Raw genomic sequence first — 23,695 nt, 5'->3', positions numbered from 1 at the left:
TCTTGTTGGGGTCATGTCACATAAAAATTTATACTGATATTATCATGGACAATATGATATTGCACACCCCGAATACTAGCAATAGCAGACTGGCACCAGGAGAGGCAACCTTTCAAGGGTGTACCCATCTCTCACCCTATTCCAGATGCAACAGGCTCCATCCCCCCTTGAGCCTGAACTGGAAGAAAATTGATAGATTGATATTAATAATATCTTGCAGTGCATGTGCATTGTTGTTCTGGGTCATATAAACAATTTTTCAGATAAAGATTCAATTCATAACAAGATTCATATACTTAATATAATTTTATCAAGAACATATGGTGGTTGTTTCCAGCAAAGCATTGCTCGTGGTATATAGCTGCATATACATATTTGTGAGGCATGGCATACAACTAAACTTAGTAAAAAAGTAAGGAAATTTGTGTTTGGTTGATTATTTCTTTGGTGTAACAACACTTCTTTTCAATAAATCTTGTACCACTGGAAATCCTGTTTATTTCCCCTTAAATAGTGTCGCATTTGTAAGGACAATGCATTTAGGGGTGGAGCCCACGAAGAAGTGACCAAACCTTCTCTGCCACTGTCAAACAGCTTATTGTACTGCTCACTCTTGTTTTGAGCTTCTGGTACCCCAGGTGCTGACAGTCAGGTGTTTCATCATTGGAGGCAATCTCAATGCAGAGAGATATCAAGATGAGATTCTTCATCCAGCGGCAATCCCCTATCTCCACAGTCTGGGAGCAAATGCATCCCCGACAGAGCGGGGTTCATCAGACAATACCTCCAGAATTTGGAAGTGGAGCAGATTGAACAACTTTGCTGCAGTACTGACCTCAACCCCACTGAACACTTGTGGGTAGCTTCAAGCCAGAGTGACTAACACAGCCACATGGATGACTTTGGACAAATGCTGGCTGAAGAACAGGATGCCATCTCACAGCAGTGTGTGAGCAAGCTAGTGACCAGCATGAGGAGGGCATGCCAGGCTTTTGTGGCTGTGTATGGTTCTTCCACATGCTACTGAGGCCCCTGTTTGTTAAATTAATACATTAAATTCCCAATTTGTCTTGTTTCTTCAGTCTTCAACCAATCTGTCATGTACTACACTGCGGCAGACAGGTTTGTGGACCCCAGAGCAGGATTCAGGACAGGATGGAATTTAACATCAGTTTTATTTGCTGGAAACTCGGGACAGATCTGGATGGGGCCAGCAAAACAAATGACTAAACTCACTTGAGCTGACAAACGGACAGGGGAGCACACAGTGGGCAGGAGCCGACAACAAGTAAGCCACAGAGAACTAAGGGAAATGCAGACAATAAAAACACATCAGAACAATCAGAGAATTGGGACACAACAGGGAGCACAGCTGAACAGAGTCTGACAAAGGAATCAGAACTGAATACAGAATACAAGATACAACAGACTGTCAAAGTAAAACAGGAAGTGAATAAACAGGAACACAGAAATGCAGACTTGACACATGAGGAGGTAGGCACACTGAGGGAATCAAAATATAACTATGTAAACGATGCACAAGACTCAGGTAACTAAACTAAGAATCAAAAACAGAATTTGATGAATGGGTTCTAGACTCATGACCATGATGCAATCCAATAAACATCACCGAACAAGAGTCAAGTTTAGATGAGCAGATCACTTTGTGTATCTGACACTCATGATTGTGTTATTCTGTAAATAAAAATCACACAGTACTTTTCAAAGTATTGAGCCACTCCTTATTCATTATATGTTGATTCAAAGAGCCAGAGTTGAGCAATAGTTCTTGAGCAACAGTCCTCACCTGGCCACGAAATTAGTCATCAGTATATTTTGCTTCCAAGTAGCCAGACTTTCTTGTAATTCTTAAAGTGGTCTTGAGCCGTTGTTCTCAATAGTCAATAGTCCACCAATAATCCATCAATAGCCTGGACCTCAACATTATTGAAGCAGTGTGGGATCATCTTGACTGAGAACAGAACCAAAGGCAGTCAACATCCAAAGAAGCGCTCCCAAAGTCCTTCAGTGTACTGGGGACTTCTGTTTAAGACTACATATTCTCCTCAAACTCTATGGCCAAAAGGTTGTTAACAGTAGAAGAGACCTTTCAGGGGGTGGTTATTAAGCTGGATGAAGTGTGATATGCTGATGAGAAACTGGCAGTAAACAAAGCATGTGTCCTTGACAGGATGACAGCAGAACATCTGAAGTGTGCCAGCAAAAGAAACTCAGCAGTAGTTGCACTAGGCCTTTCTTAATACATGGCTTCTACCTGACTTAATGTTAACTGCTCTGTTGGTACAAGTAGTCAAAGACATCTACACCCTTTTTTAGTAACCAATGGGGTTCAACAAGGTAGGATAGTGTCAACTGTTCTCTTCAGTTTGTACATGGATGATTTTTGTAAAACATTAAACAACTGGATGTATGATGGGAGCCTTATTAATTATTATGATCTATGCTGACAATTTAGTTGTTCTGTCTTCTTATAGTGCCAGCAAGCAGCAACAGCTCAGGGTCTGATCAACTTATGGTTTGAATTTAACTCTGAACAGAGTGCAATAATGATCCCTGCAGCCACAGATCACTATAGGACTGGGAACGTTTTTCCTTCATTCTGTTTGAGAGCTCAAGTTCTACATGTAGCGACTGAAGTCAGATATTTGGTCACATCATGAGGAACAATCTCTGTGATGAGATGCAGCAGTGTTGGAAACTATGCACAGTAAATTTCCTAGTCAGTAAATCCTACATGTGTAGAGATGAAAAAAAGAGATAAAATAGCTCTTTTTAGAAAGCAATGTATTCCTCTTATATATATTGGTGACACACTTAGAGTAAAACAAAAATGAAAAAGCTTCACACTGAAAGCATCATATAATGAAGTGTCTGCAGGTCGAACACACAGACAGTAAAAATAAAAAAGCATTTTTTCCATAACAGATTAAACGAGCAGTGTAGGGCATGTAGCTGGTCAGTAATACCATACTCCAGTAAAGTAGTGATGGGATGTCCGGCTCTGTCAAAGATTCAGCTCTTTTGACTTGGCTCCCTTAGAAGAGCTGGCTCTAATTCCAACTGGCTCTTCATTTAGTATCACTCAGCACACACTTTATATTTTAGCCTAATTTAGCAATTATGAATGGTTTGTGTGTTGGTAAGCAATTTTTTTTTATTTAGCATTTTCATAAAAGTCTTATTTTTGGGCTTTTTTTTCATTTAAAATTGTAATCAAAACTTTAAATGAACACAGAACCACAGTGAACAAATTGATTCAATAAAGGCCTGTCACTCTGTGTAACTGGCCTGTACCACTATACTTGATGGGTGTGTCCCAATTCAGGGGCTGCATCCTTCTAAGGCTGCATTTTAAGGCCGATTACATCACAGCCAGGCAACCTTCTTTTCCCCGGATTTGAAGGGCATGTCAGGTGTATCCTTTGTGGGCTACTCTAATCCATGATTCATTGTGGACTGAAGCCTGCAATGGCAGAGGAGAGCAGCCAAAAGTTTGAAATATTATGTTTCTGTGATATAAAATAAACTTTTACAATGTTTTTAGGTGAGGATGTAGATGTGTAAACCTCAAATATCTGTTTGATTTATGAGGATATTGCTTAAGTGCTACGGCAGTTTCAGAGATATCTGTTCGCCAGCTGTCGAGGCTCACTATACCCGGAGAGAACACCTGACCCCTAACACATCATCTTTAAAACCCACGTTGGCTTTAGCCACTGAGTGGAAGTTAAACACAGATATAATCCACTCAGGTGATCTCTAACAGGTGTTTCATTTGTTCCTGAGCAAGTTGGTTTGACTGAGATTAAAGTTAAGCTTCATAACTGGATAATTTTTTTTTAACTTTAAGGTCTTACTGGAACACTGTCAGTATATTTGGAAATTAATCATTCGCTCATCTTTATTCCTTGACGTACCTGAGATGATGCTTCACTTCCTTGAGGATTAAATAAACCAAAAAAAAAAAAGAGCAAAAGTTCAGGCTCCATTTAACAATGTTAAAATTCCACAGCTGTGTTTTGGGTTGTCACAGTTGCTAGCCGACAGGAGCTATGCTGAGGTAAGGGTGGGGAATGGCTGGCGATGCAGATTTGAAGGCTAAACCATCCCATTTAACAGCTGCTCACTTCTGGTCTTTGTGGTTATCACAGTCTGTGGCCTGCATAGACTGGGAAGGCCGCTGCCTACAAAGGATGCAGCTCCTGGACTGGGACACACCCGCTGTCTTCAGACCATCTGCCCTCTTGCTACTTTCACAAAATGGTATGATCCTACTCAGTCATTGCAAAATAAAGTCCCACCCCTGCAGGCATGGATTCTCAGCAGAGTTGAGCAGGAGTGGCTGTAGGTTTGGCTCTCCCTGAGTTGGCTATTCTTGGTCACTACAAAGAATTGTCTCTTAGAGGCGGCTCGTTCACCAATAACAGATTACTACAGCAAAGACATGCCAAGTGCCAAGTAGTATTCAACATGTACCTGACAAACTGGCTCAAGGGTAAAAAATTGCTGCACTCCTCGCCCTATCTCAAAGGGAGAGGCCAGCCGCCCTATGGAGGAAGCTCATTTCTGCCGCTTATATTCGCGATCTCATTATTTTGGTTATTACCCAAAGCTCATGAACATAGGTGAGAGTAGGGGCGTAGATTGACTGGTAAATCGACAGCTTTGCTTTCACGCTCAGCTTCCTCTTCATCATTACAGGTGCAGCGTCTGCATCACTACAGACGCAGCCCAAATCCGTCTGTCAATCTCCCTTCTCGTGAACAAGACCCCAAGATACTTGAACTCCTTCACCTGGGACAACAACTCGTCCCTGAGCCAGAGTGGGCACTCCACCCTTTTCCAGTTTAGGACCATGGCCTGAGACTTAGAGGTGCTGATTCTCATGACAGCTGCTTCACACTTGGCTGCAAACCATTCCACTGCGAGCTGGAGGCCACCACCTGATGAACCAAACAAGGCCACATCACCCGCAAAAAGCAGAGCTGAGACTCTGGGGCCACCAAGGCGGAAGCCTTCCACCACTTGGCTACACCTAGAAATTCTGTCCATAAAAATTATGAACAGAATCGGTGACAAAGTGCAGCCCTGACGAAGTCCAACATCTACTGGAAACGAGTCCAACTTATTGCCGGCAATACAGACCAAACTCTCACTGTGGTTGTACAGGGACTGAATGGCTCCCAACAACGGGCCAGACACCCCATACTCCCACAGGATGACCTGAGGGACGTGGTCTAATGCCTCCTCCAAGTCCATAAAAGACTGGATGGGCAAACTCCCACGCACACTTGAATATCCTCAAGAGCATGAAGAGCTGGTCTAACATTCCCCAACCAAGAAGAAAACCGCATTGTCCCTCTTGAATTTGAGGTTCAACTAATGGACGGACCCTCCTTTCCAGTATCCTGGCATAGACTCTGCCGGGGAGACTGAGGAGTGTGATTCCCCAATAGTTGGAGCACACCCTCCGGTCTCCCTTCTTGAAGATGGGGACCACCACCCCAGTCTGACAATCCAGTGGCACGCCACCAATCTCCATGTGATGTTGCAGAGGCGTGTCAACAAAGACAGCCCTACAACATCCAGAGCCTTCAGGAACACAGGGCAAATCTTGTCCACCCCAGGGGCCCTGCCACCAGGGAGTTGTTTAACCACCCCAGTGACCTCACCCCCCGTGATGTTCAAGTCATCCCCCTCGACCCCAGACTCTGCTTCCACTACAGAAGGCGTGTCAGTGGGATTAAGGAGGTCCTCAAAGTATTCCTTCCACCGTCCAACTATAGCCTCAGTTGAAGTCAGTAGTGCCCCACCCACACTATAGACCATGTGAGTAGAGCACTGCTTTCCCCTCCTAAGTTGCCTGACGGTTTGCCAGAGTCACTTTGAGGCCATCCGAAAGTCTTTTTCCATGGCCTCACCGAACTCCTCCCACACCCAGGAGGAGGAGGTACCTGTCAGCTGCCTCTGGACACCCACAGGCTAACCAAGCCTGATAGGACTCCTTCAGCTTGATGGCTCACTTCAATTCCAGTGACCACCATCTGGTTCAGAGATTACCATGACAGGCACCAACCACTTTGCAGCCACAGCTCAGAGCAGCAGCCTCAACAATGGAGGTATGGAACGTCCTCAGCCTCCCTCGGAATGCTGTCGAAGTTCGGCTGGAGGTGGGAGTTGAAGATCTTGCAGGTTGAGGCCTCTTCCAGGCATGCCCAGCACACCCCCACAATCTGTTTAGGCACACCGGGTCTGTCCAGCATCCTCCCTGCCACCTGATCCAACTCACCACCAGGTGGTGAGCCTTTGACAGCTCAGCTCCTCTCTTCACCTGAGTGTCCAGAACATACAGCTGCAAATCTGATGATACCATTACAAAATCGATCATCGACCTGCGACCTAGGGTGTCCTGGTGCAACATGTACTTATGGACGTTCTTATGTTCAAATATGGTGTTCGTTATGGACAAACTGAGTTTTGCATAAAAGTCCAATAACAAAACACCAATCGAGATCAGATCAGATCAGATCAGATAAATTATTATCTTGCAAAAATAATTTAATCCTTTCATGCATAGTGGTCTCTACAGTGGACAGCTATTCAAAAGCTGTTCTCTTGTATATGTATGTGTTTTGTTGCTATAGTTGCATATCAGCCAACACAGTGGATCAGTGTTGTTTTCGTTAACGATGACAAAATTATTTCATTGACGACCCTTTTTTTCATGACAATAACGAGACAATGATGACATCTGTGAGTTTTCGTTGATGAGACGAATCTAGACAGAGAAGGTTAATGGATGTTCCGTCAGTCATCCAAAATGTATGACATGTCTGCCTATTGTGCTGAAACCTATCAGTAATATTGCTGCATCCCATCTATTTTTGTTCATGCCCACCACCTCCATTACTTGAATCCAGGGATGTCTAACTCAGTCACAGGACGGCCAAAATTGAAGCCACAGTCTGAGTCACGGGCCAAACAGGATTAAAAATAATTTGAATGGCCAGAACACACCAACTTTTTCCTCAACACATTAAATAAAATTATATTTTTCTTTAAAATTAATATCATGAAAAATGAATATATTTCAAGCTGATGAAAATTTGCAAATTTTTCAGGTAAAAACTGAATTTCTGCGCTTCACGGCCAGAAAAAAGCTGCTTAAACTGCGCACTGTGTCCAGTTTACCAGCAAAAGGCGCAGCTGCAAACACAGCGGTGGAGACACGCGTAATTACGCGGTCCTATCCCTGAAGCTGGATGCTTCTCACACAGCCACCTTTCATCCTGGAGCCCTGATTATCAAACACAGCTAAAACGATGCTTTCCTTCCTGCTGAAAGTGGTTGCAGACTGCAGTGTGTAGCATACTCTCCGCTCATTGGTCAGTCAATGAAACCCTCGCTGATTGGTTTAGTGCCACGCGACAGCGACAAAAGTAGAACATTTTTCAACTTTGTTGTGTCGCGTCGCCTGGTCGCGTGTGCACGCCTACGTGTATGAGCTCGAAATTTCACATGCACGAATGTCGCTTAGCTGGAGGAGGGCAAGCGATTGTCGCCTCATCGCACAAGCTCCATAGGAAATGAATGGAGAGCGAGCGACGTCGCTCCCCGTGTGTCGAGCCCCTTAGCCTTTTACTTTACTTTTCATGAAGTTGACAGATTTCCTCAGGTAGTTCATCACACCTGTGCATGAGGCATGTCACCAAATTCAGAAGCTATTTCCTCCGGTGACTTAAACCTTTGCCTATATGTCTGTGTTACTATGCTCGTGTTGTGTCTTCAGGACTTTGCTGCGCAGCTTTTCCTGCTGTGTGACGCAGTGACGCACTGTCTGCTCACCTGTGCAGGTCTCCCTCTGCATCTTCTCCCGCATCTGTCTCACCAATCTGCTATTTTTCCCACACATCACAGGCAAAGAAAAGAGACTAATGTCAGCGATCAGGTCCTTTGTCTCCCACCCTGTTTTCCACTTTTCATTTGGCCATTTTTTGGGGTCAGACTAGGTTAAATGTCACTGTAAAAAGTGCTGACTGCTGTTTTTATCCGCTGATCACTGATCAATGTGTTATTGGCAACATGGAAAACGGGTTAGCGCACAGGTCGTGGCCAATACTGGAAATCACTTTTTGGCACAAGACCAGCTATTCAGATGACAAATCGCTCCACTGTGTACAGTGTGGTGGCATGTACATTTTGCGCACATGCGGTGCAGTACACATTCACATTCAAATTAAAATCAGTTTATTGTGCCCTATAAATTCTAATATATAGGTATATATGTTAAGGGTGTACCCAACCCTCCTGTGACCCTGAAAAGGATAAACGGAAGAGAATGGATGGATTTTTATTGGTGCAACAACACAATGTTTTAATAGATATGAAAGAGTATATCTGATACCAAGATTTACAGAATTTTTCAACACCAGGATGTGTTTTTAATACTTCCTATTACATTAAAATACCAAAGAACCAGGTGAAATTAACTTTGAGGAGGGGGGTCTGAAAAAGAGTACTCTTTGTACGCTTTGGAAAATGTTGATAATTGTGAATGACCCCTTACCAAGCCTAAATGCATAAATGTATAAAAAGTGGCCATTGGTGCAATAGCATCCCCTACAGAATCAAACCGAACGTTATATGCAAACATGTAATTAATATCTGCCCCTAACAGGCAATAGAGGCATTCAGTCGGTGAATGACACAACACCCAAGTATGCTCCGCCTTGATGTGTGCCTGGATGCGAGGGCCTGATCATGGTCTACGTATATATGTCTATGGTTAAAACAAACAGGGACACAGCACTGCGGCATATTGATCACGTGACAGTTTGAACCTGGAAATGGAATTCTTCGTCATCACGTAACAACTGGATTGTCATCTTGTTGTTATGTGCCTCCAGCGGCTTTTGGATCTTTTGGAATGTCAACATTAAATCATTTTATGCCATGAGATATTTGTGTGAAATGTTGTCATAACTAGTAAATTCTTGTAAAAATTTGAATTACATTCACGCCATCCTTGAGTCCAGTTATGGTTTGTCCAAGATGTTATTACTCCATTAGGAAGAACCGGATAGATATGAGGTCACCTTTGACTTTGACCACCACCTGCAGCTCTCTGCTCTCTGTTCTAAGCCTCTCCCTCATAAAATAAGTCAATACTGACTTCTGGCTTCAGAATGAAGTCTTCTGCTGAACTCACTGTACCACTGCATGAAAGAACCTGTGGTTAGCTAAAGGCCTGATATGTTGAAATGTGCTAAAAGGCTATGATAGTTTTTTTTCTAGTGATGCCAATCATGCTGCCTACCTCAGCTCTAAAATAATATGAGACCCTGTTGTGACTTAAATAACAACATCCTGCAAGTTTTTGTGTGTACCCACTTGGAATTAACATGAAAATCTTACTGAGGAGTGCTGGATGTGAGCTACTTCATGAAAAGATGAGATGTCAGTTTAGCTCTTCTGACTTGGTGGGTCAGGTGCAGGTTAACACTGCAGTGATACAGCAAAGCCCTTTGATGTGTATAGAAGCAGCTAAAGGAGACAGGAACAATGTGGGCTTATCAAAGTCAAGCGTCTGTCAAGTTGTAAGAGCTGTAACAAAACTCCTGTAGCTCAGTCTGTGTTCGTCTGTGATTTTTAATTACAAAAAGCAACTTACAACCTCTTTCCAGCAGTTCTCTGTTCTCTTTGTTTTATATCCATCATTTATGGCACACAGAAAGTGGGCCATGGCAATCTTATGGTGTGTATTATTCATGTTTTCATACTCACAGGAGAAAAGCTCCAAAAATACTCTGCAGTCTGACCACTGTGTCAACATTCATTTCCACACTGTGGACTTTTTTAGAGACATTCACATGACGTTCTTCATAAACGGGAACGTTTACCAAATAAGTTGCATGTTCAAGGTGTTCAAGGTGCTCCTGTAAAATGGAGAATGGAAATCTCCACTAATAACCTTTCCTTTTAGTCCAAACTCAGGCTGAATCCATCAGACATGTTTCCTGCCTTCTGTGCTGGGGTCACAGTAGCTGTTCCACATTTGGCTGTCAGACTGGGCTGTTCTGAGAATACTCTGACCGGAAGAATTTGTTCTTCGGTAAATAACAAATCAATTTAAAGTAATTAAAGAAAACTTGCTTACAAACTTCACTTACCATCGGTTGAAGCAAGGCCACCTGGTAAAATCCGTTTGACATAGACTCCAAACTCCTCTCCAGTTAGCTCCTTCACTCCACCTATCACTTTAATTCCTGTAGAGAGAGAGAGGAAGAAATCTGTGCTTTATGGGTTTTCCAGTGATTTTTTTTTTTCTTAATTATTATGATTTCTTTTTTTTTTTGCACTCCAGTCACAGAAAATGGAAGCATGCTTCAGTTTAATAAGACATTTCATCTGGACACATGCTTTGTAATGCTTAAAATGACTGTGTTGTCTTAGCATGTGGTGGTGACAGCACAATACTGGTTTGGGATCAGGTGCTACTACCTGGAAACAATTCCTCAAAGTGAACACATTAATTCCCAGATTCCTAACTGACCAGAAAATCTGCTCAAACACTAGACTTTCACCAAGTACACCGAGGCTAATGTCCTCTGGCAGAGTGCTTCAGATTTACTATAACTATTAACTATAACATGGTTTAATTTGTGCAACAAACCCAGCTGCTTAGACTCATCACATTTAGACTCATCCAGTCAGGACTCATTGCTCAGATAGCCCAATCAGTAAAGAAGAGAAAACGAGAAGCTTGCTTTCCATAGTCTAAAACTATGACATGCTGCCACATAGCTGTTGTCATTTCAGTATTTTCACGAGACTAATTTGGAAAATACAAATGCCACACAGGTGCCATTTGAACAAATATCCCACCCAATGTTTTCCCATTTCTGAAACCTTTGCCACTGCAACCACCAGGCACAGGAGGAGGTCCTCATGGCAAGCTTCAATGCACTCTTACTTAGTTCTTATGTCCTCCATACACTAAGTCAGCACTGCACCACTACATTGCTATTTCACACCATTTCCACAGGAAGAAGAAGAAACATTCCAAAGGGAAGCGTCCATAAGTTAATAATGATAACTGTGTACAGATGGGATTTTGGAAATCATGACCTCAGGGGAATCAGGACAAGGTCACTGGTTGGCAGCTGTCATATTACTGTATCTGCTGACAGCTGAGGACCGGGAGGGTCAGATCTGTGGTCATTTCATACCTTCAAGCAGCAGTAATTATCAGTGCTCAACGACTGTGAAAGATTTTAAAACGGGATTTATGTGAATATCATTTAAAATATATTTACTTAATGTATTTTACTTTAGTCAGGTACAACTGAAAAAACAGCAGGTCCAGCTACTTTAGCGAACAACTGACTCTACATAAGTAAAACAACAGCAGTGCTGGCTTTAGGATTTCCTCATAAATCTCTCCCTGAAACAGACAAACTACAGCAGGAAAGGACCCTGGTACTGATCATTGAGGTTTGGGGTGTCACAGAAGCTCAGCTCATCGTTTTCCACGCCTGATAAACTGTGGACAAAGGCTTGCTGGGCTGGATTGGCAGCACTGCCACTTCTCATCAAATCTAGTCTTCCTTTGAATGAGATACTAACATAGCTGTGCATTAACAGCTGAAGTGAGGATTTATGAACAGGAGGACTTGTGATGGGTCAAATTGGGTGGTTCCAGTGGATACAGCACAGGAAAGAACTCTGTTTCCCAGAATGCATTTTTCCAAACCACCATTACAAAGAAAACCCTGTAGTGCGTACAGTATACAGTCATGTGAAAAGTAACATACGACCTCTTTCCGCTCTTAGGTTTGACATATCAGGACATAATAAAATATCATCTGGTCCTCAGCAGGTTCTGAAATGATGTGAATGCAACCTGAGAACAGCAACACAACACATGACACAATGTCATTATTTAATGAGCCAAACTAAGCTAAAAGCTTCCAACATGAGTTAAGTTTGCTAAATCATCAACTCTTCTGAAAGTTTTTTATTTTTATGACTTCCAGAATTATGCCTCATAACTATTATGAGATTATAAGAATGTGAACATGAAAACATGTTTAATTTATTACATTTATGATGAAACCGCTCTTCCCCACAGGGCCAGAAACACTCAGTAAATGTGCTGTTTCACAGTTTATAATAACTCCACAGCTCTGTTTAAAGGCCATTTTTATATTTGACTAATGAGTGTTACTGCAGCCACAGTTAGTTATTGATTTCCTCCCTGCTGTTATCTGTAAACGGTAAATGATTTTGATATTTTTGAACTTAGCAGATCTGAGTAGCTGCCATCTCAGTTTTAGACTGAAGATTATTTGAGTTGATTTTTAAATTATGTTGATTTGAATTTTTATGTTAGAACTCACATGAATTTTCTACCCATACTGGAGATTTTCTCAGTTCTCGTAGTGACGACCGGCTCAGCGAACCTGCAGTGCTGACTCCGGTGTGATTCAGTGGCTTTAGCAAAGGTATTGCATTAACTGTTTATGAGATGTGGTCACTTTTGTGCAAAGTCCCCCATTTTCAAAGTCTCAAAAGTAGAAACTAACATCATTTTAAAACAGCTGTAATTCCTAAAACAATTAATGAGATTTTTGAATTTTATGAATTAAAGCTAAAAGTGTGCAGTTTAAAAGCCACTGTGGTGGGGTACGAGGCAAAACTACAAAAAAAAAGTGTCAGTGTTTGAAAACATTTGGACCTAACTGCATTAATATAATAGCATCCTGTTATTTTCTGAATAAGGTGGCCTATTTATTTAGCTAGCAGACAGAAACAGTGACTTAAACTGAATCAATGACAAAAAAATGTGTTTCATGAAAACTTTACTCACAAATCTTCTACATCTCTGTCTGATTCCTCCACACAGATCTCTCACCACTGCATTTATAGAGACTACAGTAGGTTTGTATATTTTGTATATATTGTGTATATTTTGCATATTATACATGTTCTTTTTGCACACTGTGGGTTGTGGGAAATTTCAGTTCTTCATCTGTCCTGTACATTCAGCAGCAACTGACAGTAAAGTTGAGCTGAGTTGAGATTTAACCCTAAAATCAGAGCTTCTTTAGCTCAAGGCTACCACTGGCCTGTTGGAGCCAACGCACAACGCTGAGACTAATTGGGTCTGGAGTGAAGGGCTCGAGTTAATTATCGCCTGGTGGAACAGCGGGTTTTCAAGTTCCTCGTCTCAGTCCTCGCTCCTTTTGTACTCTTCTCTGAGGAAAACAGATTCTTTTTCTTTTCAAAGCAGTCTCCTCCCCTCACCTACATCAAATCAGAAAAACATGCAGCTGGAGCAAATATGAAAGACTTGTTCTTATTCAGCTTCACATTTAGTTTCCTGTTCATAATGAGTCAAGGGCATATTTATTATACAAGATAATACTTTAAGACCTTGTAAATAACGTGACGTAAATCAATGTGATTAAAAAGGTTCTTAGAATGGTTTATTATCCTCGAGATAACACAAGCACATCTGAGCTATGAAAACACACTTCTTTAAAGCACATGCTGCAGATTCTACAACATGTCAACAAAATTAACCACGACAGAGGTGATTTTCCCGCTAACGCTGTTTTCTGCCCACAGGCTGAGGCTGTGCTGCTTTCAGCTGCACTAAGAGAGATTCAAACGTGCCGTCCTCAGTGTGGGACACGAGGAGTGTTTAATGCAGTGTACACAGCAGAACTTCCCCCTGCTGAAAGCTCCACGTGTACACTAAGGAAGACCTTACATTATATAATTTTATTTTATTTTTAAATATTTGGATAAAAATCCTTTTAAGTCATTCACTGCTTGAAGTCTAGAACCCAATGGCATTACCAGAGGCTGTTTCTCCTCCCCTGAGATGCTCTGCCAGGCCTTCAGGTCCTGCTTGATTGTGGGTCTCTCTGTCTTCAGCTGTGTGTTTAATAACTGAAAAGCTGCTCTGCTGGGCTGAGATAAGGTTGGTAAAGAATATCCCATTTCTTTGCCTTGAGAAACTCTTGGGTTGCTTTTGCAGTTTGGTTCAGTCAGTATTCATTTGCAGTGTGAAGCTCTGTCCAATCAGTTTTGCAGCATGTGGCTGAATCTGGGCAGAGAGTATGACCCTGTATACTTCACACTTCATCCTGCTGCTTCCATCAGCACTCACATCATCAGTAAACCCTAGTGTCATGGTTCCCCTGGCAGCCACAGATGCCTCCACCATGTTTGACAGACGATGTTGTATACTTTGGATCATGAGCTGTTTCTCTCCTTCTCTCTATTCCTTCTTGGTTTCATCAATCCAAAGGTTTTTTTTTCTAGAACTGTGAAGTCTTTTTTAGATGTTTTCTGTCAAAGTCTAATCTGGCCTTCCTGTTCTGACTGTAACCAGTGGTTTGCACCTTGTTTGTATTCTTGAAGATGTCTCTTGATTGTAGACTTTGCCAGTGATACACCTACATCTTCGAGTGTGTTCCTGACCTAGCTTTCTTGTAATTTTAAAGTGCTCTTGAGCAGCAGTTGTGCAGCTTTCTGAAGGTCTTTCAAAGTGTTTCTTTGGTCATTGGCTGCTTTTTCACTCATTTTCAGTCCAGTCCTTGTACCTGACTATTTTCACAGCAGCATTTTTTTCTTTTGTTTGTCGAAACATTAACACTGAACTCTGAATCATTAAAGCATAAAAAGCACCTAAATCAAGGGATGAACCAGTGTTGTGTCCACACATAACAGACAACTTAGCAAAGACCCAATTTTAAATTGTATCTGTGGGCTTTAATTGGTTCCAGTTTCTTTAGGTGAATCTTTGAAAAATGTCCAAAATAACAGTCTGACAACAACAACATGATTCCCAAAGAACTATTAGCTGAAAACTTAGCATATCTTGGTACAGTGTGCAGTGAACCTTTAAAAATAAAAAAATAAAAGAATAAAGGAAACTGTGGAGAACAAACGAAGTGGCAAACCTAAAAACTATCTCCAGCAGATAAACAGTATCTGAAAGTCATGTCCTTAAGAAACAGGTAAAGATCCAGCAAAGACCTGACGCAGGACCTGAGAGATGCAGCTGGACCTTCAGTCTGTTCACCTGTAACCTGGAGAGGGAATGGCGTCTCACTAAATTAGAAGAGGCTCATTTAGCCTGGAAAAAGAGTTTGTTGCTCTATAAAAAAGCCCTCCGTAAAGCTAGGACATCTTACTACTCATCATTAATTGAAGAAAATAAGAACAACCCCAGGTTTGTTTTCAGCACTGTAGCCAGGCTGACAAAGAGTCAGAGCTCTGTAGAGCCGAGTATTCCTTTCACTTTAACTAGCAGTGACTTCATGGATTTCTTTACAAATACAATTTTAGACATTAGAGAAAAAATTATTCATAACCATCTCAAAGACAGATCTTCATCAGTGATGGCTTAGTTAACTTGAAAAAGTAATCTGATTACTCCTTACTCCTTTAAAAGGTAAATTAGTTACTTTACGGATTACTTAATTTTAGAAGTAACTAAGTTAGATTACAAGTTAGTTTATTAGTTACATTCAACAGCTGCCGGTGTTGTGCCAAAAAGTGATCATCTGCCATAAAGTGATCCTGATGTTTCTGTGTATGTTTATGTGTAATGTCTTTGCTTATATTGGTAAACAGAGTGATTTATGAAGGGCTTATATATAAAATGAAGAAATAACCTGTTTTTCAGCAATCTTTAGGAGTCTGTGTTATTGTACCTGATATATTTATTGTGATTTCTGCAGCCTTCTGAGTCAGATTTGTTTAAAATGAAATATTTAATGTCAATGACAATTTTTACCTTGATAAAAATTTAATATATAAAAGTCACTTTTCAAAAACTGAGTGCAGCTTCTACCTTGAGATAGAAATGCTGTTTCTCACTCAAAATGACCTGATATCATTCATGAGAGGTATGTTTGACACATGTTTGACAGATTATACAGGTAGGTCAACAAGTCATTTACAGCCGTTTAAATACAGGCAATAATTTTTTGGCAAATACCAAAACATGACTTTGTGGCACAACACCAGCAGCACCCCCACCTCCTCAACATCAAAATGACAACCACGAAACGAGGGCGTGGCAGCCGTGTTTAAGGGCAGCATTTCCTCTACTGCATCCTGCCCAACCAACTTCTTCAGCTCTCCCCCACTTACTGGTTTGGTGTGAATGTGAGTGTGGATGTTGTCAGCCAGTTGGTGTTGCTGTGTGCTATTATTGTCCTCATGCTGAAAACAGGACTTAATTATCGCACCCGCCAGACGCCACTCCCTGAAACTCAAGAAGAAAGCAAATATATATCTTTTTTTCTAAGGAAAATGACAATAACAGTAACACACGGTGACTTGGATAAGTAACTTTAATCTGATTACTGGACTGCAAATAGTAACGCATTAGATTACTCGTTACTGAAAAAAGTGGTCAGATTAGAGTCACGCGTTACTGACAACACTGATTTTTATGTTCTGCTGCTTTCAGTACTGTTGTATTTGATTAGACTCTCTCTGTTTGAGCTTTCAGAGTTAACTTCAATAGTTACTTCCTCCAAACCAGCAACATGTTTATTAGATCCCATTCCTACTAGACTGTTCAAACAAGTCTTTCCATTAATTGATGCTTCCATCTTAAAAATGATCAATCAGTCTTTATTAGTTGGCTATGTACCACAGACCTTCAAGGTGGCTGTAATTAAACCGCTACTTAAAAAGCCATCACTGACCCAGCTGTCTTAGCTAATTATAGGCCAATCTCCAACCTTCCTCTTCTCTCAAAGACTCTTGAAAGAGTAGTTGTAAAACAGCTAACTGATCATCTGCAGAGGAACGGTTTATTTGAAGAGTTTCAGTCAGGTTTCAGAATTCATCACAGTACAGAAACAGCATTAGTGAAGGTTACAAATGATCTTCTTACAGCCTCTGACAGTGGACTCATCTCTGTTCTTGTCCTGTTGGACCTCAGTGCAGCTTTGATACTGTTGACCATAACATTTTATTACAGAGATTAGAGCATACTATAGGTATTAAAGGTACTGCACTGCAGTGGTTTGAATCATATTTATCTCATAGACTCCAATTTGTTCATGTAAATGGGGAGTCTTCTTCACACACTAAGGTTAATTATGGAGTTCCACAGGGTTCTGTGCTAGGACCAATTTTATTTTTGCTGTGATTTCCATTTCATCTACTTTGCATTCTGGAAGCCAAAAATCCTTTTCTACTTGAACACTACAGATAAAGTTGACGCAAGGCTTTATTTTTGTACCGTTTTTTTGTTAATAAAAAGCACAAATGGTTAAGCCAATTCTTTAAAAGCAGCATTTTGAAATGGTGATTCATGCCTTTATTACAACTAGGCTTGATTATTGTAATGCTCTTTACTTTGGAATTAGTCAGTCCTCCCTCAAGCACCTCCAGTTAGTTCAGAATGGTGCTGCTCGGCTTCTGACTGGGGTTAGGAGGAGCGAGCATGTTACTCCTATCCTGGCTTCTCTACATTGGCTGCCTGTACGTTTTAGAATTCAGTTTAAGATTCTTTTACTTGTATTTAAATGTTTGCATGAGCTGGCTCCATCCTATCTTTCTGAGCTACTTAATCCATATCGCCCAACTCGTTGCCTCAGATCAGCTGATCAGCTGTTCCTAGAGGTACCGAGGTCAAAATTGAAGCACAGAGGAGATAGAGCTTTTAGTATTGTTGCCCCTAAGTTATGGAATGATCTGCCATTACACATTAGGAGTGCTCCTTCACTGTCAGCCTTTAAAACCCTTCTTAAGATCCATTTTTATTCTTTGACTTTTAATACACATTGAGATTCTTATTGTCTGTTTTTATTGTTTTTGTTTCTGCTCTTGGTGTTTTTCTTATTTTATTGTACAGCACTTTGTTGCAGTTTCTGTTTTTAAAGTGCTTTAAAACTGAATAAAGTAAAAAGTAAGTATTTACATTATACATGCTTCCCTTAGGCAGTATTATTAGAAAGCATTACATAATTTTCATTGTTATGCAGATGATACTCAGCTTTACCTATCAATGAAGCCAGATGACACACATCAAATAGTTAAACTGCAGGAATAAAGACATTAAGGCCTGGATGACCTCTAATTTCCTGCTTCTAAATTCAGATCAAACTGAAATTCTTGTTCTCGGCCCCACAAATCTTAGAAACATGGTGTCTAACCAGATACTTACTCTGGATGGCATTACTTTGGCCTCCAGTAACACTGTGAGAAATCTTGGAGTCATTTTTGACCAGGATATGTCCTTCAATGCACATATTAAACAAATATGTAGGACCGCTTTTTTGCATTTGTGCAATATTTCTAAAATTAGAAACATCCTTTCTCAGAGTGATGCTGAAAAGCTAATCCATGCATTTATTACTTCTAGGCTGGACTATTGTAATTCATTATTATCAGGCTGTCCTAAAAGCTCCCTGAAAAGCCTTCAGCTGATCCAAAATGCTGCAGCTAGAGTACTGACAGGGACTAGAAAGAGAGAGCAGATTTCTCCCATATTGGCTTCTCTTCATTGGCTCCCTGTTAAATCTAGAATAGAATTTAAAATTCTTCTCCTCACATACAAGGTCTTGAATAATCAGGCCCCATCTTATCTCAAAGACCTCATAGTCCCATATCACCCCAACAGAGCACTTCTCTCTCAGACTGCTGGCTTACTTGTGGTTCCTAGGATACTTAAGAGTAGAATGGGAGGCAGAGCCTTCAGCTTTCAGGCGCCTCTTCTGTGGAACCAGCTCCCAGCTTGGATTCAGGAGACAGACACCCTCTCTGTTTTTAAGATTAGGCTTAACACTTTCCTTTATGATCAAGCTTATAGTTAGGGCTGGATCAGGTGACCCTGAACCATCCCTTAGTTATGCTGCTATAGGCCTAGGCTGCTGGGGGGTTCCCATGATGCACTGAGTGTTTCTTCTTCATTCACCTCTTTTCACTCTGTTTATACTCCACTCTGCATTTAATCATTAGTTATTATGAATCTTTGTCTGTCCCCCCTCAGCAGATGACCCCCCCCCCCCCCCCTCCCTGAGCCTGGTTCTGATGGAGGTTTCTTCCTGTTAAAGGGAGTTTTTCCTTCCCACTGTCACCAAGTGCTGCTCATAGGGGGTCGTTTTGACTGTTGGGTTTTCTCTGTAATTATTGTAGGGTCTTTACCTTACAGTGAACGTTTGCTGTAATTTGGCTTTCTTAAAGAAGGGAAACAGGGAGTCTGAGGTTTGCCACATTACAGAAGAACTGGACTGAAAATCAGCTGCAAGAGGTCTGATGAATCCAAATTTTTGGTTCAAATTGTCATCAGTATGTACAGAGGAGGGGCAGCGTGTTGTTAGCACGTCTGCCTCACAGGTTTGATTCTGCCTTTCTGTGTGGAGTTTGCATGTTCTTCCCATGTTTGAATGGGTTTTCTCTGGGTACTCCAGTTTTCTCCCGCAGTCCAAAGACATGTAGTTACTGGGGTTAGGTTAATTTGTGATATGTGTGAATGTGAGTGTGAATGGTTGTCTGTCTCTTTGTGTTAGCCCTGCGACAGGCTGGTGACCTGTACAGGGTGTACCCTGCCTCTTGCCCTGTGTCAGCTGGGATAGGCTCCAGTGACTCTGAACAGGATAAGAAGAAGAGAATGGATGGATGGATGTAGGACGAGGTCAGCAGAGAGGTACAGTAGTGAGTGTCTGCAACCATCTGTAAAATACAGCAGAGGCTCTGTCATAGTTTGGGGCTAAAAATCAACCAGTGGTGTTGAAGAGTTTGTAAAAATTGATGGAATTACGAACATAGAAAAGTACCATCAGAGTTGATCCACCATGCAATACCATTTGGAATGGGTCTGATTGACCACGGCTTCAGTTTTAGCATGACAATGATCCCAAACACACTGCTGATGCAGTAAAAGCACACCTGGATAGAAAAACACACAATGGATTGACCTTCCAGAGCCGGGACTTCAGCATTATTGAAGCAGTGTGGGATCATCCTGATAGAGAACAGAACAAAAGGCAGAAACATCCAAAGAAGAGCTTTGACTGTCCTTCAAGAAGCCTGGAGAACTGTTCCTGAAGACTGCTTAAAGAAATAACAGAACGCTGCCTCGGAGAGTTCAGAATAAAGGAGGTCACACCAAATACTGACTTTCAAGGTCATTAGAATTGTACAAATCTATTATTGCCTTATATACTGTTTCAATAAAACCACTGCACCTATTTCTCACTGTGGTTAAGCCTGAAGAAGGGAAGCTGTGCCTGAAACGTCACTTTTTCTTGGCTTTTTGTATTGAAGTTTCATCCGGTGTGCACACTTTCTTCTTTCCTTGTTATATTTTTGTTCCTGCACCCTTTTTGACATTTTCTGGATGTGTGTGTTCTTATCAAATATACTGTATAACACATATAAACTTAGCACAAAAAGTAATAAAATTTGTGTTTGATCAACTTTGTTGTAAAAATGCTTCTTGGCAATAAACCGTACACTGTTGGAAAGACTGTTTATTCCCCTTTAAACGGAGGGTTGAGCAGCAGAGTTGAGTGTGTGGGTTGTGCCCAAAACTTGTCAAACATCTTGTTCTATGGACTGATGTTTGTCCTTACTGCTCTCATTTTCAGTCTTTTCTAGGGGTTCCATCATTTTTGTCCAGGCCAGTTTCATTAGTTTGTTTTTTAAAATAGTTCTGTTAAAGTTAGTCATTAGTTCATTTCCACTCATTTTTATTTAATATTACTTTTGTCAGTTTCAAGTTATTTCAGTGACCATTGTGGGTTTTTCTGTCTTTAATGGAAGGATATCAACAACTTTAAGCTGTAAGCTGTAAAGCTACTGATGTAAATCCATGTATATACAACTACCTATATAAAGTAATTTTGGTTCAATATGATATTTTGCAGCGTTACAGTTAATTGCATTCATGGAAACAAGCTGTTTGTCCTTAGTTAGACACAAGTTCCAGCAGCGTGGTGATGTGGAAGCGGAGTAAGGATAAAAACAACAGCAGCTCTCGTATTCTTAACCCAGCTCAGTTAAGTGGGTTAGGGCTTTGACCTACTTCCCTCCCAGGCAAACACAGTGATACATAGCATGGATACCTACTCTGCAAATCCCTTTAAAAGTAGGACTAATATTATTTTAGCTATTCATAATCAGGCTCCATTGCCAGTGGTTAGTGGAGGATGGCTGAAGAAAGCACTATACTGCACTATACTGTTAGTTTAAGAAGGGTAACACGATTTGGACTTCATGTTGATTTGCTGGTCATGAAACATTTAACATGACAGGTATTTATCCAAGGAGAAGATGCGTGGTGCATGATGTCACCATTTTATGATTCTCCACAATGCCCATCTCTAACAAGAGGCTTAAACACACCAACTGATTTAAATCAACACAGCTGCAACAGTACTAGGACTCAAAAAAAGTACACAGTGATCCATTTGTTATCCAAGATAGCATTATGGAAACATTAATATTGACTCTATGGTGTCCAGGACACATTCATCTAGCAACGGCAGGGCCTGCATTAAATACCTTCCAACAAGAACAGAGGATGTTAAAAATCTCAGTGGCATGCAGTTTCCTTCAGCTCCACAGTTCTGTCATTTTGAGCTGCTTCTTTGGTTTTAAGACCCACAAGTTTAATCTATGATTCATCCCCAGAGCATTCATAAATGCTCCTACAGGTAAAACACACTGTACAGCAGAGCTACTGCACACAGACAGGGTTAGAGATTAACTGGTAAATACAGTGGAGCATTCAGCAGCTAAAAACACAGATATGGTTAGGCCACAACAGAGCAAGCAAGACTGAATACCGACCATTCATTAGAAGAACTGTTACTCTGCCTTTGCGTGATTTGTAACTAGACACCTGTTTGCTAGCAAGAACACCTTTACAGCTTTAAAATGTCTATTTCTTGATCAGAATTAATCAACAGTGTCCATCTATCCATCTATTCTCTTCCATTATCCATCCTTCTCAGGGTCGCGGGGGGGCTGGAGCCTATCCCAGCTGCCATAGGGTGAGAGGCAGGGTACACCCGGTACAGGTCGCCAGCCTGTCTCAGGGCCAACACAGAGAGACTCACATTCACACCTGTGGGCAATTTAGAGTGACCAATTAACCTAACCCACTAACTCCATGCCTTTGGATTGTGGGAGGAAACCGGAGTACCCGGAGACCCACACACAGATGCAGAGAACATGCAAAGTCCACACAGAAAGGCCCTGGCCAGATGCTGGATTCAAACCCAGGACCTTCTTGCTAATCAACAGTGTAAAGAGCTATATTCTGATCCAAAATGTAATAACATTGGCTTCATCTCAGCTTGTTGTATATATTCATTGAGCTAACGGGTATGAAATGTGTCCCGTGGGGTGAACAGTTACTCTCAGAGCTCAGTTTATGTTGGCATGCTTGCATTCACTGAAAGAAAAGTCTAGACCACGAGCTCTACAGAAGTATAACCCTAACCCTAAAGAGAACAAAAAGGACTTACCTAGGCCATTCTCACAGTCCGTAAACTCCATGGAATGAACAGCTCGGTCTACTCCGTATGGACCCATTAGTGTCCTGTTAGAGGAGAATGGATGAAAGGGTGCAGGAAGCAGAGAGGGGAAAGGGACAACGAGCAGCAGAGAGAGAGAGAGACAAATGCCAAAAAGTGAAAAAAAAAACAAACTGAACTAAACATGCTCTTTATATTTTTAGTATTTTGGGTTTTTTGCAGGTTGCAAAGCTACACAGTCAGACAGTCGATGGGAGCACGGATCTGGAACTCTCCCTCGGGTTCTCAGGTTCTCCTGCAGCCTCACAGGTAGAACACTGAAGAGGCCTGATAGTCCACACACCAGTCACGCAACGTGTGTCTTGAGCGTGTGCTGCAGATATTTGGTTGTGCATATCAGTGTCTTCTACATGTTTGCCTGTTACTATCAAAAATCTTTAATCTTTCTCATTGGGTCACTGTCCAAACAATTATGAACACAAAAGTGTATTTTTCTCACACTGGGCCTTTGAAGAACAGACAAACTAAAACTAAGACAACAAAAGTCAACAGCAGCAGAGTAAGACACGATGAAAATGCCGTGGTGGGTAGCTGAAAAGCATCTTGGTAAGCTCTCACACACTGTACAGTAATCTCTATGAGATAAGGCTGGCACAAATGATTTCAGTCTTATGCAATAGTGCTGCACAAAAACTCATCACTGTGGCTTTGCCCCTTTTTTCCTTATTACTAATCCTCATGTAACAATTAAAGAGCATCCTTTTGCATCTCTTTATGAGACACTACCAAAGACCACACAGGATCCTGCATATGAACAAACTGTAAATATTACTAGCAGGCCTTAAGAAATTATGGTCTTCATTTCTGGAAACTGGAACAATATCTTCTCATTAGTGAAGTTTACGGTTCCCTTCCTGTCTACACCCAAATGACGAGAAGCATTATCAATATTTCAGCTGCAGAGGGCTCACCAGCAGCAGTCTTACGTTCCCACTCCTGTCAGTGACACAATGAGGCTGAGGACACTCTACACGTCAGATGAAACATGAGCTTTATGGATGTTGGTTAGCAGCAGACTGCAGCTCTGCAGAAGTGTGAAGTATCATTGAATGCTGCACAGAGTGACACTCTCCAAGCTTCGAAGTCCGTACATG

General features: G+C 41.4%; 1 protein-coding gene across 6 annotated transcripts in view; it reads right to left on the bottom strand.

The window, feature by feature from the left end:
- LOC115777632 (syntaxin-binding protein 4) overlaps positions 1-23,695 on the bottom strand; it is a 142,980-nt gene that overhangs the window by 59,810 nt on the left and 59,475 nt on the right. For 5 of the 6 annotated variants that reach the window (XM_030725555.1, XM_030725556.1, XM_030725557.1 and 2 more), the window contains exons 2-3: positions 22,533-22,606; positions 10,191-10,286 (exon numbers count right to left, since the gene is read on the bottom strand). In XM_030725555.1, the coding sequence (XP_030581415.1) occupies positions 10,191-10,286; positions 22,533-22,606 (170 nt within the window). Of the gene's footprint in view, positions 1-10,190; positions 10,287-16,191; positions 16,209-22,532; positions 22,607-23,695 lie in introns of those variants that run through there. The other variant, XM_030725560.1, reaches the window with a different exon arrangement.

The sequence above is a fragment of the Archocentrus centrarchus genome, unplaced genomic scaffold (assembly GCF_007364275.1).
Source record: "Archocentrus centrarchus isolate MPI-CPG fArcCen1 unplaced genomic scaffold, fArcCen1 scaffold_58_ctg1, whole genome shotgun sequence".
Lineage (NCBI taxonomy): Eukaryota > Metazoa > Chordata > Actinopteri > Cichliformes > Cichlidae > Archocentrus > Archocentrus centrarchus.
Note: the sequence above shows the minus strand (reverse complement) of the source record. Positions and strands in the feature narration are given on the sequence as shown.